General features: G+C 39.9%; 1 protein-coding gene across 1 annotated transcript in view; it reads left to right on the top strand.

Moving 5' to 3' along the window:
* The first annotated feature begins 14595 nt into the window (after nt 1-14595).
* Nucleotides 14596-16879, top strand: part of LOC130694805 (monocarboxylate transporter 2-like) — a 34654-nt gene continuing 32370 nt past the window's right edge. Inside the window, exon 1 of the mRNA XM_057517914.2 lies at nt 14596-16050. Within this exon, the coding sequence (XP_057373897.1) occupies nt 15913-16050 (138 nt within the window). The 5' untranslated portion in view covers nt 14596-15912. The remainder of the gene's footprint in view (nt 16051-16879) is intronic.

The raw sequence follows: 16879 nt of genomic DNA, 5'->3' as shown, positions 1-16879 counted from the left end.
TGGACTACTGGAAATAACAGCAACATGTTTTACCGTCTTTCCAATAACTCTGCATTTACTTATATCGCATTCGGGTTCCGGCAATCATAACAATCATCATAGAGAGCAAAAGTCGGGCTTATTTTGTCGGGCTTATTTTGTCGGGCTTAAAATTTGTTGATACAAAAAAAAATTCATCTCTTGGAATTTGATATAAATAATACGTTGTACTCGGCAATCACAACAATCATCATCATCATTTTGTCGGGCTTATTTTGTTGGGCTTAAAATTTGTTGATACAAAAAAAATTCATCACTTGGAATTTAATATAAATAACACGTTGTACACGGCAATCATAACAATCATCATCATAATTAGCACAAGTCGGGCTTATTTTGTCGGGCTTATTTTGACGGGCTTAAAATTTCTACCGCAACTACTTTTATATTTTAGATTACTCGAAATCCAAAAATTCCAAGCCAAAACAAAGTCGATTTTCGGGATTCTCGTTAAATTTTTAATATAAGTCATGTATAGTTCGAAGATGTTTGATGTGTCACACTAGCGCTGTAGAGTACTGGCGCGCTAGCATTGTGTCAAATATTCGGTGTTTTTAAAAACGATTAACTTAATGAAAAAAATACCAATGTTCGCGGAATCAGTATTCAATTTGGAATATATCCTGTGATATTCATCCGATTCCGATGAGTGCCGGTTTTTGCATAAAAAAATTTAAGCCCGACTAATAAGCCCGACTTTTCTTATTTTTTGCACGAATATTCGGTGTAATTCGAAAACGGCTAACTTGACAAGAACACGAGTGGCTTTTCCTGAATCAGCGTTAAAACTGGGTTATACTGTGTGATTTTCATTGCATTCCAAGAGATTTAGATTTTTTGAGATTTTGACAAAAATGGGAAGGCTATAGCCTTCTCACTTTTTCAAATTTGAGAAAATTTTAGACTTCGCTTTAAATAAAGGTTTTCGACAAAGAAATGAACGGGCATCACGAATATGAGGGTTGTTTTCTCGTGGAACTCATAGTTTTTGAATAAAACATAAAAAGCGGTGACGTTTTGTTTAAAAAATAAGCCCGACTTTATCTTTCGGGCTTAAAAATCTTTCCTATTAAAAAATAATATCATTAAATCTAGATAAGTATATCTGATTCTGATTAAAAAATAACCAAGGAAAATGAATTTTCTGCAAAAACCGAAACTTTTTATTAAGTAAATTTTTTTTAAATACGCCGAATATTTGACACAATGCTAGCGCGCCAGTATGCTACAGCGCTAGTATGCTGTAGAAATATTTCAGTGGATTTCCAAAATGATTGACTTAATGAAAAAAATAACAATTTTATCGGAATCAGCATTCAATTTTGAGTATACTGTGTGATATTCAACCAATTCCGATGAGTGCCGGTTTTTGCAGAGCAAATTTTTAAGCCCGACTAAATAAGCCCGACTTTTCTTATTTTGTCATTTTTTACGTTTAATTAAAAAACCATAAGGCCAATTGAAAAAAAAAATCTTCTTTCCATGATAAGCATTCAATTCTGAATCAAAATCATATAATTTAAGCGAAATTTAAAATTTAGCCAAAAATGAAAAAGTGGAAAGCTTTCCCACTTTTGTCAAAATCGGCAAAAAACGACATCTCTCCGAATTCGATGAAAATCACACTCTGTATTCAAAATTTAACGCTGATTTCGATTCTGTGGTTGTTTAATTATTAATTTACCAAGTTAGTAATAAGCTACTACTTTTTCTGCGATAAAGGTCACATCGTACTTCTGCCCCAACGCCACTTCTTCTCACTAATATTATTTTTGAAGAGCATTATGACGTGCAGTATACATCACACGAGTGAGCATTTTCTTATATTCTTCCGTTGTCGTATGTCAACTTTCTTCTTTTTCGGCGTCGCCAGCTGGAATCCTCGGATTTGGCATGTACATACACTGGCAAGAGCCGTTGAATACATTATGAAACCGAGATCACTTCGTGGGAAAAGAAATAAATTGCTATTCAAAAACATACACGTGGCAGCAGGGCACACGTTTGCTGAATGTGTTTTTGCTCGACAGCAAAAAAAAAAAAAAAAAAAAATTTAAATAACAATTTATTCGAATGTCTGTCATGGATCAATACAACACCAAAATAAAAAAAATAACCCACATATAGCTATTCGACAATAGAAAATACCCAGATAATTAACGAGGCATTAATTGTGACACGAGAAAGACCCTCATACCGCATTACGTGTTTTTAAAGTGCAGAAAGAAATGCGCAAACGTTTACGTGAATTTTTCAAAGGAGTTTTTGTCATATATACCAATAAAGCGCGGGCGAGAGCTCAACTTTATATGGTTGACGCGTTTGAAAGATTACAGAGTTGCGACATTTTATCACGAACATTCGGCTCCAGGGAAAAGTTATGACTGTCCTTTTTTTGTTTTGTTTGGCACTTAATGTAGGTAATACGGATGATAAACTGTTGCCGCTAATTGCTTCCATCGCAAATCGAAATGCATCGGCCATGGTCACGCGAGCTGCTTTGACTCTCTGGTATGTATTTTTTTTAAACCCTTCTTATCATCGAACACGTAAAGTGTTTTTCTTTTCAAAAGTGACACGTCTTACCGGTTTAGGTGTCATTATTACTTGGAAGGCGGTTGGGGATGGGCGGTATTGAGCGCCAGCGTTGTTTCAACGCTGATAACACACGGCTGCCAGTGGACCATCGTTGATTACTTGTCTCGCTCGGCTTCGTCCAACGAATCTTCTCCTATCGTCGCTTGGAAATCTTCTCTCCATCTGAAAGGTAGGTAGGCTTCTCCTTGCACGCTTTCCATCTGCTGGTTTGCAGACATTTTTCCATTCCCCGCCGTGGAGTCAAATGGCCTACACGAATGGACGCGGTTGGAACTTTGACTATTCAATATAGGCAATCCCAATCAATCGTGGAAAAAAAGGAAACCTTGTCCGCGTCGTGCATCAACAGTTGGGCATATGCAAAACAAACATCGTCTGTGTGCCTCCAAAATCAACGAATTTTGGCAGACGGACACAACCCCAAATGGTAAAGCGTGAAAGGCTATTGCAAAAAAACAAAACAAAATCGGTTAGTCCCCGGTTGGAATTCGATCATTCGTATAGAGCACACTATAACCGAACAGCATATTTTGCATGATCGGTCAGCGCGTTTTTGCGCCGTGTTTTTTCCGTATAGCGGATTGAAATCAACAACACGTCTTCTGTTAAGTGAAGCGCAACGAAAATACTTCGTCACTCATTAGAATTGCTAATGCCAAGTTTTGTCTTTAGTTTCTTTATCACTACTACTCGGTCCCCTGGTGTCTTGTGTTTTTTCGTGCCTTATCAACGTAAAACCGTGAGACAGCCGAGTGTAAAAACAAAAGCATTGGCAATCGTATTCTTTTTCTTTTTTACCCGGTCATCTGTTTGTTATTCTATCGGTTGGTGATAGGAAGCGCCGTGGCAAAACAACTGCGCTGCCATTTTCTTTGCTTATGTATACCGTTAACTTAATTTTGCCTATAAATGTTGAATCAAACGAGCTGATTGCAACACAGTCGATTACTCCGTTTCTCACAAAGTGTCACTATTGATTCGATCACTTCGCTCGTTTTCCCTAAACTCATTTGCATAAAACAGAGAAAAAATACCTGCGGCAATGCCAATGCCATGAATATGAAATGGCCGTTATTGGCGTGAGAACGAAAAGATTTGATCGATGCGTACGATTGGCGTCGAAATCATTATGATGGATTGCTAGAATAAATAACACGGCACGTAAGTAAAACCTCCCTCTTTTTTTTTTTTTGCTTAGCGAAAAATCAAAAAGCAAAAATTGGTTAACTCGAGCACGTCGCCTGGGCGACTTGAATAGCGGGCGTCTGTCAGGAGCTTGAGGAGGGATATGGCGCCGAAATAAGTCGTGCATATAAACCGATCGTTCGGAAAAGAAAAGAAAAGAAAAATAAAATAAAATAAAATATCCTGAGTCTTTTTTCTTCGTCCCAACTTGATGGAGTTCCGCGTTCTGAAAATAAATGTGTCTCTTGCCTCATTGAGTATGCGGACAGGAGAATCACGGCCGCCGTGATGTTACCCAGTACACCGCCGAACGAGCACGTGACTTGATGTTAAAGATGGCCCACTTTAAGAAGTATATGCGATGCATGTAACATTCTTGCGCTACGGCATCCTGCGTGTGTGCGATTTGATGCTGTGCAACTGCTGGAAACATCCGCACTTGCTTCTCCGTCGGGCACCAGCGCCGCCCATCACAAGAAGAAGACGTTTGGGAAGGTGTCACACGATTCGAACTAGATAATTTACAGATTGCGAGAGAGAGAGAATGAAAGTATATTGAGAGACAGACAGGGGGGTGGATCGTAAAGAGCAATCATCGTGGACGCCCTGACTGATGATAATACATCATGCTTGTTAGCGCTGCGCCTGGGAATGTGTAAGCCTCCAGTCAACAATTGCAATAACAACCTCAGCATTCCTGAGCTCTTACATTTGAAAAAAAAAAAAGAAATGAAAACGCCATCTCACAAAAGAAAAAAAAATGTTCAGACTTCTTTACGATGATGATGTAATTCCTCTTCTTTGGCAAAGGCTTTGTCTTTTCGACGGGGCCAGTATTTTTATCGATCCCTCTCCGCCCCGGTCTTCTCTTTAAATCATTGTTTTTTTTTTGTTTTTTTTCTTCTTCGCTGTTGTTTTGCATATATTTATACATTTTTACATATGCATGGTGTATTTATATAATCTATATCCTGTTTGTGTATAGATTGCCAAGGCCAAAAGGCTTGGTCCTGCTTTTTGTGTGTCATTTTTGGTATGTGCACATGAGCACAACGGCTGCGCAAAATCGTTCAAACCGGCCGAAGACTAACGATCTCAACACTCTCGTCAAGAGAAGGGGGAAAGAAATAAACGAGTTGAATAATAAATAGAGCGTAGTTTCCCTACATGAGCTTATAGAAACCTGATGCCGTTTGCATCTCCAATTTGGATTTGTATAGATATTCAATTATTCATTAACCCGTACGTGCCGATATGAATACTAAAACATTCAAATGAGATTACTCCGTTATTAGCATATAGCTTTTTTTTTCTCCTTTTTTTTGCTGTACGTCCTTATGTCAGGGAGGAAAACCCCTTTAAGAAAAGGTGATGTCTTGAGGCATTCATGCGACAGATGGTAGTTGCCGAAATTGCACTAACCATTTGCGCAGATAAAGGGCGGAGAGAATTCAAAACGATAGATAAAATAAAAACCTGTGTTATTTAATACAAATGGATGACGTCTTCATTGTTGCGTAATGCGAAAGCCAGCTGCCCGTCGTCCACCTGGATCCACCTGTCATCTTAAGCCCGGGAGTCCCCAAAGCCCCGCAGACGTTAGACTTCGAATCTCGTGTTGCGGTTTTATAACAATAGGGTCATCGCCTTAAATATGCGAGACGCAAATCCTGTTTACCTTGTCTAACCTTTTCAGGGTAGAGTTGAATTTCATCCTTACGTTACGTTGGGACCGCGCCCCATTCGAATCACCGCCAGGGGACTTTCTTTGGCTGTCTAACCTTGTATGCCATCTAGAACAAATCGAAAAGTCAAATATAATAAGAAACGACGTGCATTCAAACACGTAAGAATCTGTCCTTTCGTCATTCGGCTTTTTCTTTTCTTTTAAGAATGATCGAGCCCCCATTGAAGTTTGCATCACTCCCTTTTTTGTTTGAGATGCATTCAAACAGTTAACGCTAAAATGCGTGCTGTTAATGAACGCAGTCACGGACAACGAAAATAAACTAAAAAAAACAAAGCAGCGTTTAGAAGAAGATTTCTACTAACTTTCTCTGTGTCCGTCCTATTTTCGTGAAGCGTTGGCTGTTATTTCTCGGTGATGGTTGTGAAACCGCACAATGTTGTCATAGACACCCCGCTGGGCCTGGCGGAGGGGTGTTGACGTCATCTTCTTTTCGGGACCGATTGGCTCGTTGCAGCCTCGCAGGCTGATAGATGAGAGACAGTGGAACTAGGCTACGTAACTTGCAAGCCAACGAATAACAAGTTGGGATAGAAAATGGCAGATTGGGATGGGTCTATTCCCTCAGTTGACGGATTGCAATCATGTTTGGTGAAGGGGGGATCGCAATTCACTGCCACTGATTTTTTACCATTCGTCATTGTTGACAATGAAGTAAGTTCAGAGCCGTTTGGGCCCAAAAATACGTTGATTTTCAAACGGATGAATCGCTGAGGACGACGGCTGGTTGTTATGTGGAACAACAGCGGAAGACAAAAAAAAAAAATGATGGATGAACGCGGCCACCTTGGGCCGTGTCACCGATCTTGATAGATGCGTCCCGGAAGCTTGCTCGTTAAATTGGCAAATAGCTTTATCCATGCCCAGTTGGGTGGTGGAACGTTTAAATAGAAATAAAAAAGAATAAAGGTCAATACCCCACGTTTCATACCGCCACCGAACACGGTTAGGCACCATCGTTCTTCTTCTTTGTGTCTATAGACAGTTGCGGCCACCATTTCCCTATAACGTTCGTGCATTCGGGAACGGGACGAGTAAGGAAAAGAAAGGGAAAGGAAAAAAAAAAAAGAAAAATACATCAATTTATTTTTCTTTTGGGTTGAAGAAAAAATATTGACAGGACGACAAACTGGGTGGCCGTCTTCACTATATCATAGTCGGAGAGCCTAGACAACAAGGACGTTCTTTGAATAATAATCAAATACTTGGAAAGCTATATTCTGAAAAAGAATAAAAAAAACAAGAAAAAATCAATGCACTCATTATCAATCAAAGTCGTAAAAAGGAGAAGAAAAAAAAACATAAAACGAAGTTGCCCTCGCATTTTGGTGGTCCGGTTTCAAACGGTCTGTTGTCTGTCATTCGATTTGATACAAAAGAGTTTTTGCCTTTTGTTGGCCAGTTGCGGGCAGAGAGGCTAACTGAAACTATCCCGTGTTAAATAGTTTCACATATGAAAAGGCAAAAATGTTTTGCATTTTTCTTCTTTTCTTTGAGTTTCAGGTATTTGACAGTCATGCTGGTCAATCACACACACACACACACGTATACAAGTAAGAATTTCAACTTTCAACAGCTCACGTTGGCGTCCGTGAATAATTGCTGACGTTTGTACACCTTGTTTCAATTTCGCTTCTCTCTTTCTCAGATTGCAATTCACTGCAATATTTAATCAAAGCGTTTGTCACTTCGTGTTCATTCCCCACCACCTTTCTTTATGCGTTATGGTTCGAAATTTTCCAGCTACGAGTTGGGCGGAGCGTAATGTAGAAACCAAACACATAAAAGCTTAAGTATCACCATCTATAGTGTCTCTCTAGCTGCCGCGTATATTTCAACCGTTAAAGCTTTCACAAACACAAAGTGAAACGGGCCAGCAACTGACAATATCTCATGATATATTGGTCGAGTGCAACGGACGTACAAACTTTCGGGTGTCTGTTTTTTGTTTAGAGGCGAAAAAAAAAAAAAAATTGAGGGAACTTTGAATTCAATTTGGAAACGAAGCAAAAAGAAAAATGGAGATATGCCGTTTTGGCCGTAACCGAACATTTCGGGAATAACTGCAGAAGACGTTATAACATTTAACTCCATTCTCGAATTGTTTTTTTCTTTTTCCTTTTTATCCCGGTGTGTTTTTACGAACAACATAAAAAAAAAGGTCGAACAAGGATATACTAAATGTATTTTTTTTTCTTTTATGACAGTTCGAAAACCGTTGGCCGTTCGTCGATTTTTATGATCACTCCAGATTGGTTGCTTGTCATTGGTTGCGTGACAATTTTTTTGGAGGGGGGGGGGGCTATTTCCTATATACTGTTCTCTTCTTTTGCAAACCATTACTACAGTGTCTACTATTCATCTGTCGATTCAATTTTTTTTTTCTTTCTTGCCAATTCGTCCTTTTTTTTTTTCTTTTTTGGTTCGGTCATCCGCATTTCCTTTTTTAGAATTCTGACTTTTGCTCCGGCACATTTTCTCTTTTTTTTTAAATTTATTTTATTCAACTCGTTACACGGTTTTCTTATATATTTCATCTGAGAATGGGACGGGAGATCAGTGCGCCCATAGACAAGATGGAACCAAATGATGAAAAGGAGCGAAAGTCGATTTTTTATTGCTCAATAAAATCGTTGGCATTAAAAAAGATCCCCGCCTATATGCACGTTCGCATTCGTCCTTTTCCTTCAAGTGTAATTTCACGTTACGACGCGTGCGTTAATGAATTACCACACGCATTCCAAGAGCTTCCATTTTTCTTTCAGTTTGAACCATCAAAATAAATGCAGATTAACATTGACGGCAAATTTCATTAGATGTTTTGCATGACTAACGAAAACCAGACATCTATCGCAAACATCGTCAATGACTATATACCGTAGTATCTGTAAAACCAATCGAAATTCGTCGCATCTGGAAGGTGCATCGCTTCAAATGACATTTCCACTTGACCAGCTGTCATGTCCTCTCTAACGGTGAGTCATTCATAAAGCGATAGCGGAGAGGAGGGATTGCGTCCGAAACGTGTTGGCTATATTTTTGGCTTTGAAAAATGGTCCCGTTCTTGCGTCTCAATTTCAATTGGCAGCACGTTATACCCCGCTGACCGTGTAAAAACCCGATTTTTTTTTTGTCTTTTTCGATGCGAAAGAATAGCCAAACAGATCACAACATTGACGTTTGACATTCTTAGTTCGAGTGGCTTTTTTTATCGCAGCGATATCTTCGCAAAATCAACAGGTATATGATTATAACCGAAATTCCTGTTTTCAACGTGATTTGACATGCTACCCTTTCTCTTTTTCTGCGCTAATGGCCAAATCACAAATGCAATCTGACGTCACGATAATTGTTGTCATTTAGCATTTTTGAGCCGCGTTTGTTTTGTTTTTTTTTTCCGTTGAAATCGTTCGTTTTAAAGTACCGCCGACAAAAGGTCTCAAGCAACGCCGATTAAGGGCAATTTCCATATTTCTTTCAATTGAAATAGAAAAGGATAAAAGAACGCACGTCACCTTCTAGATGTATATGCGTATACACCGTATAAATGCAGCGATAGCGTATTACACCAATTTAGAGCTATTGATGGTGACCACACCCTTTGGGGTACGGCTATTGGGCGGACAGATCGTTGGCACGTCATGTCCATTCGCTTTCTAAACTATTGATTAAAATGATTAGAAGCTATTACCAGCGGGAGGGACACAAAAAAAAAAAATGTGAAGTCAACTTGACTCCACACGTAATCGATAACATTCCCTCTATATATACGTACACACACCAGCTCTTTTTTTGCTGATGGAACAATTCTGCCCGGAATTCTTAATTCATTGCTCAACACTCTCACACGAAGTTTTGATAAAATTCTTTGAAAAAAAAAAAAAATGGAAGGGTTTTTTGAGCTTTCTTGATGATTTATGTCATAAAGCACTCTTCAGAACTTAAGGACGCGCGCTTCGCTTATATAATTCCATTCAGGGGGTGATGGTACGGGATAAAGTGTGTGCGCCAGCAGCGTCACGTATACGAAAGATTAAGTTCTCTCGAGATAATAGAAAAATCTGCTATCGTTGTCCCTAAAGTGGGCAGACTACATTTGCAGTCGCATTCCATTTCCTTCATATTTTTTTTCTCTCTTTCGCAGAGCGTTTGATTTACAACTGTCGGTCTACTTCATCCAGTAAGCGATGCCTTCTGTGTTGGTGCTGACAGTCTGATGTCTCCTCTCGACAACAACTTGAAAGGAAAAATAAAAAAATGCGCATTCCTCGATTCCCCACAGTTGTGATTTTGAAACGGGCCGTCGATCCTCCGTCAAGCGAAAACGGCCCTGTGTTTCTAGACGGGTCCTGGAAAAAAGGGTAGATAATCTATATTATAAATGAGTTTGAAACAAACCAAAAAAAAAAAAAAAAAAAAAAAAAAAGGGAGAGCCTCAGTGGCAGCAAAAGCGGTGAGGATGTATAGCAAAGTGCTTGGGAACAGACCCAAAAATAAACATCAAATACACACACGCCACACAAATATAGCGAAAGGCATGCAACACACGACTGGCATATACACCGCCAAGCGCTAACAGATTCCTGGGCCGACGACCTGACCTAACCAGAAGAAGAAGATGAACAGCAGCGCAACCCAACATTGAAAAAAAAAAAAGGAAAAGGCAAAAATGTTGAAGCTAGTTCCTAAAGGAGAAGATCCAAAGCCAAAAAAAAAAAAAGAAAAGAATAAAAAATAGCTAAAATAAATCAAGTAAATTTAGTATACCAAAAAACATAAATAAATAACTGGATCATGAACGAAGGCCTTCGTCATTCTTGTGTGGCCTGCTGGCTGCAATGAAAAGCTGTTCCTGTTTTGTTTTTGTTTTTCTAAATCCATAACTTTAATTTTGTTCTCGCCGTTTTTCGTTTATTGTTTTACGGTACGTGTATAGTTTAAATGGCAGACCGGTTGGTCCAGTTTCGGTGGTCCAACCAAAAAATTGTTTATGGCAATCGGCCGTGCTAAAAACTCGATAGAATATGAAGACAAACAACTTTGAACACGTACGACATTTTACTATTAAGATTGGCTAAAAAAAAAAAAAAAAAACACCCACACGTCTAAGTGATTGAGAGCTGAACAAGACCGGACTGTCACAGGGTCACACGGTTATACAAGAAGGCGAATGTATAGCTCGACATAGCATTACATCAATAAAAATGCAAAGAATACAGTACAACAAAATGATGAAAAACTGCCAACAAAGAAGTCGAAAAAGAAAGACCATTTTCGTTTTTTTTTGTCTTTCATCCCCTGTTTATCTCCTTTTATTTATGCTACTTTCTCTTCGGCTGTTGCTTAACCTCATTCTGCCACCTTCTACTTTTTTTTTCCTTTTGCCCCTCTCTTTTCAAACAAATTTTTTTTTTTTTTATTTTTCAATTTTATTTTTTTTTACCCACAGCAATTTTCGTCCAGCTTGGGTTTAACTGCCCAAAACCATTTCGAGGGACTTTCGGTTCTCTCCGGGGTGACAGACTGCGCAGTTCTTTCGCTGGCCGTGAATGTTATGTTGACATTAAATGGGCTCATGCGGCTCTATCGAATATACGCTGCTCCGGCTAACCCTACAATGCGATATGTTTTCTGTTGAAAAATAGCCAAGCCAGCGTTTCGTAAATATCGATCGATATATATATTTCCTTTTCTTACGAACTTTGAGAGTATTTTCGCGTTCGTTTATCTTGTCGGTTGCATCCGTTCGTTGCAAGCTTGTTTTCGACCGCCATTGGAAACTGGGGGTGTACGCGGAACGAGGTAAAACATTTCAATTGTATTTTTTTGTAGCAGCAGCAGCGAATAGATGAAGTGCAAAAAGAGGGCGTACGTATAAGTTGTACACGGATATATACAATTTCATTAGCAATGTCGTTGACGAGTGCGCGAATAGCCATATACTCTTAACGTTAAGGTCCGTTTGCGCTTTTTAAGTGCAATGGGTCGCGATCAGCGGATACTTTCGCCCACCAATTCGGCCGGGCCGCTATAAAACGCCGGACGTTTGGCAATAAAAAGAAAGGATATCAACGTGGCCCCACACTTCGTGTCAATCTATTCATGTGCGCAACTATACACAAAATATTCTAAAGTCGAACGCAGTATTTTGGGATAGCAAATCACACGCATGAAAGGCAAATAAAAAAAAAAAAAAAAAGAGAGAGGGGGGGGGGGTTGAAACACAATGAAAATGGGTCATACGACCTGGCCGTTTCTTTCATTACGATTCATCGCCACATATCCAATATCATTCGCAAAGCAGATGGGCATTCTTGACCAAAAGCCCTTTTACATTTTCGAGTCTATATAATCATTGAAATAGGGATTGAAATGCGTTCAGTCAGCATCGGTTGAAACTCCAAAAAGCACAAAGGGCTTCTAGAAACTGATGTTGATGTGCATAAATTTCCATTTGTTATTTCTTTCTCTCTACGGGTGGGTGCATTTTTATTTGTTTCATCGCTTGATTGGGCCGCGAAAATGTTCTTGTGTGTGGCACAACACGTCGTTCATTGGCAGAAGCGAATTAAAAAGAACGGCAAACAATAAAACAATTCGCATAAAAATAAATAAGAACACAGAGGCCCGTAAAAGGCGAGAAGAATTGCATATTCCCTTTTTTTCTTTTATATATATAAACACATACATTTCCTTTTTTTTTCTCTTTTTGTGTTCGCCAAAGAAGTCCGCAAGACGTAGATGGTTATGGAAGGACGTCACGTGGCGGCGGTGGCCGTTATCACGCACAGCCATTTATTCATTTGCCCTTTTTTTTTCTTTCTCTTCGTGCATTTCAATAGACACGGGCGATGGCTCCTACTGGTCCTCCACACTCAAAACTTATTTTTGAAAAAAAGGATTTTTAAATGAAGCATAACGGTTACTCACATCCTTAATGAACGGTGTGTTGCTCGAGTTCGAATCTCAAGAGTGTCTTTTGTGATACTTGCAGACAAGGCCGATCACATCATCACTCTTTGGCAAACGCAATGTTACGCAATAAGTCACCAATAGTCTGAAACGATTAGGCTTTAATCCGACTGTATTTTCATTTCTTCATCAGAGAACGTCTGGGATGGTTGACTCTCCGCCATCCACTTGGTCATTGCGTGACCATTGCATCATCTCTTTAAGTTTGACCTCATTTAAGACACTTGCGTCAATCTTCAACACAGCCTATGTCTTAGGTGGCCATTGATGATGCCGGCCGGACGGCCCAGTTCCTTGCAAGAATTTCAGTTTATCTATGCCAATCAGATGAAAGATGGCATCGTTTCGCCTCAACGATTGGCAAGCGATTACGATTTCACGTGGCCTAATTGACGATCTATAGCTCCTGAAGGCTCTTAGGCCGGGCAAGCTGCCTGGCCTTAACACCCATCAAATAACTTACAAAAAAAAAATAAAATGTTAAAAAATAATTTGATACTAAGCTATGTACCATTATACGCAATATCGTATATTCAGACTGGTCATATACTGTTCATCATGTGTTTCAAAACAAAAAAGCCTATCTCTCTCTCTTTCCCCATTTCGAAATGATGTCTTGGACAGGGATGACTTGGAAGTCGGTCGTCCTTCATCGGCAACGACTTCCAACTGGCATCATCGTTAGACATTGTAACGTCCCCCATGCCAATGCCATAGCCTCCATATAATTTATACTGCCAATGGGCTTTGAACGTAGAATGTTATTGACATTGCATTCTGTCGTTTCTTAGCTCTTCGTTTTCATTTTTCACTAGCAAACAAAAAAAAAGGGAAGGGTCAGCGATTTTCGACTGGAACAGGAAGAACCAGCTGTGATGCATATAACCATATCAGCAATACCGGATGATCCTTTTCGCTAACTTTTGTGACATTCTTTTTTTTTTTTCATTCCAAGCATTTCCGGCTCGATATTGGCCCGTGAGCTTTTCGGTTGAGCGTTGACGATCGGCTTTTTTTTTCCCTTTAGTTTTTGCTATTCGCTTAAGGTTTATACACCATCGTTTGGTCGGCATGCGTAACTATACGGTTTGGCTTCAGCTTTGTTTTACGATCAGATTGATGTTTCTTCGGCCAGGCCATCAACGGCCCATTTTTACCCGTTTGCCCGTCGGTACTTCAAAATCGATGGGCGCCCCCCCCCCCCTTAGTGCGGGAGAGCCTCGGCCAATGACAACAAACAAGAAAAATGACATTTTTTTCAAAAATAACTAACAAACATGGAGAAACAATGCAGCTGTCCTTTGTAATAAAAAAAAAGAACAGAAACGAAGGGAATCCAAACAGTCTCATTATAAATGGGTTGACATCTAATGGGACGATACGTTACGTTGCTACAGAGTCTATCCCACAAAGTCTAGGCTAAACGATAGCCGCACTTGGTTTTCATCTAAAACAAAGACAGAAAATGACAAAGCTAATTCGTAAGACGTTGCAAAAAGACGATCGCAACGAAACAAGACAGCCGCTGACGTTCGAAAAGCAAAAGAAAAACTTGGCCGTGTCCTAACGTAAAACAAAAGACGCAGTTCGATACGAAGGACGTTTGCTATATGGCGACGCTGTTTCTTTTTAACTCCGCGAGTAGGCGGCAGTTGATCTCTCGTGCACAGCATCTCCTTCTCTCTTCTGACTCTCTCTCTATTTTCTTTTTTACTTCTCCCTTTTGCTTACTCGCTTTCTTGTACACACATGAGGCTGACTCTCTCTCTCTCTCTCTCTCTCTCCCTGCGTTCAGTTTGTTTTGCGTGAGAGACAAGGACGTAACGGTGACACGACCAGTCGACTATCAACCGTGCAGCGGTGCGGCCGCTTCTCTTGCACGTACACTCCAAACATCGGACAAAAAAAGTGTGGCGATTGTTTTTGTTTTCAGCATTCCACGAACGAACATTGTTTATTTTGCAACGAAATCGTACAAGCTTTCCGTACATGATTCATTTTTCGATTGTGTTTCACGTTCAAGTGCCGACTTCCAGTTCGCGATGAAGCGCGTTAAAAGAAACGTGCCCTGGCGTTGTGAGAAGGTCCATCCGAATTGCATCGTTTCATTCTCTATTTGAAGAGACGAATGTAAAAAAACGTGACGACATACCGATTGGTGTGTTATAGCTTTGAAAAAAAAAAAAAAAATAAATAAATAAAGGGCGAATGAACGGCCGGTGCGTGTTGACACATCAGCGTGAATAGCTAAAAACGACAAAGTGAACGATCCAAGTGAGGCATCACGTTCCGCTCCAGTTCTATTTTATTTTTTTGGAGCCATTTTGTTCACATGCGTGACTTTTATCTCTGTTACCTTTTACAGTTTTTCTTTTTAAATGAAAAAAAAAACAGAACAAAGTGGTGCCCTTTTGGTCGGTGCTGTACAAAACGAAATTCGGCAGCGACAAATTACAGAATTTCAAATAAAAAAAGAAAAGAAAATGTGTGATATGTAACAGCAAGAAGATCGTGACAGGCATTACAATTTTCTTCCATGACATGTGAAAAGAGAAAAGAACACGGCCCTCGTAGCAACTCAAAGTAGCGGCAATCATAATCATCATCAGTATAACAGATAAGAAAGGATAACGGTGCAAAGAGGCACGAGCGTCGATTGCTCGTCGGTGTTTCGCTGTGTAATGTAAACTCTTCATGTCGGCGGGAGCATCGTCTAGTAGTGCAGTACAAAACGAAGAAGAAAAAAAATCACGAGAAGGGAAAGAAAGAGAGAGAGAGAGAGAGAAAAACGAGGGGAATATAAAGAGAGTCAGTGTCTGCAAGAAAAAAAAAGTAGAGCAACGAGCTGGACTGGCTGCTCTCTTTTGTGCCCTCCGTTAGATTGGCATTAGACGTCCCGACGATGATCTGATGAAAATCATCCATCAATTTATGGAGGCCGTTGTCAGTTGTTTTTTTGTTTTTTTTCGTTGCCATCAGTTCGTGTATACGAGCTACTAAATTCGAGAGAGCAGTTAAAAAGGAGACCGTTCAATTCTGGTAGACGGGGCAGTTCCAAACGTTCCCGCCATCCGCAGACGTGTGTCTCTTCCGCCGGATCTGATTCTTTTATTTTTGTGTGTGTGTGTGTCCCCCCTCTGTGATATTATTCGCTGACTATGTCAGTCGCATCAGCGCATTGTCCTGATTCAGTCCAGAGTTCACCACCGATTATTTCCAGCGCGAATAACAATCATGTTTGACGGCTCGCTAAACCGTCAATCGAAGCGGCTCAAAGCCAATCGCAAACAAGTGAACTCTACTATTTTTAATCCTCAGTGAGATTGATTGATTGATTTATTTTTTTTTATCGTATTCAACATTCTCTGTGAATGGCCGGCCAGAAGAAGAACACGCAGCTCTTGTCTTCGACTTGCGGCTTGTTCGGTTGGTTACCTCATACCAGCGGCGTCTCAGCACCTCCTGTCAGCTTTAATTCAACAACAGGGGTGACTGACCTACGCTGCCATGTACGTTTTTTTTTTTTCTTATTCTTCTATTTATTTTTTTTTTTTTTTTAAAGGGGAGCATTCCATTTTTATTCAACGCGCAATATCATCATGTGTGTGTGTGTGACACGTTTCAATGTTTGCTGTCGATACGTCTTTGTTTTGTTTGTTTTTTTGAAGTTGTGTGTGTGGGCTGAGGGATTGGGAGACGGAGCCTGTTGAATAATTCACCTGATGTAAGAGCTACGTAGAGCCAACTTTTTGCGTGATCCAAGAAAGCCGTTCAAATGCCAATCATTTCGTTCGTGTCGGCATGGCTTCGCGGCAAAACGTATAAGAAATGTCACCGGTTATTCATGTTGATCTTCTTGCAGGGCGAACGGAACGCATCGATTCGAATTTGAATCCGTGTAGATTATAGTTATTCCTCCTCGCAACTGTGGTTTTATCTCGTCTTGCGTGAATAGCTGAAAAAAAAAAAAAAAAGAAGATCAGAATCTAACGATCAAAAAAATGTTTGTAGAAAAAAAAAAAAAAACTCCTTTTAGGCGGGGTATTATAAAACATCAACGAAGGTTAGCAAACGGGGAGAAAACGGGCGGTTCTGCTCTTTTCAGGGGGGGTCTTTGTTGAAATTGACTGAAGATCCTTTCTATTCGTATGCATAGTATTTATTTATTTTTGTTTTCTGTGGCTTTTGTTGTTGTTCTCCTGGAAACAGCCACCAACCGTTCATGCAAAGCTCATCCGCGTTTCGCTTTTGTTTCGTGAAAAAAAAAAAAATAAATAAATAAAAGGAAAACTGGCAGGCAGGATGTAATGGGCGAGATGCTAGGGCATTACTCAGCAT

The sequence above is a fragment of the Daphnia carinata genome, chromosome 4 (assembly GCF_022539665.2).
Source record: "Daphnia carinata strain CSIRO-1 chromosome 4, CSIRO_AGI_Dcar_HiC_V3, whole genome shotgun sequence".
In the NCBI taxonomy this organism is placed as follows: Eukaryota; Metazoa; Arthropoda; class Branchiopoda; order Diplostraca; family Daphniidae; genus Daphnia; species Daphnia carinata.
The sequence above is the reverse complement of the archived record's forward strand: the minus strand, read 5'-3'. Positions and strand labels throughout refer to the sequence as shown.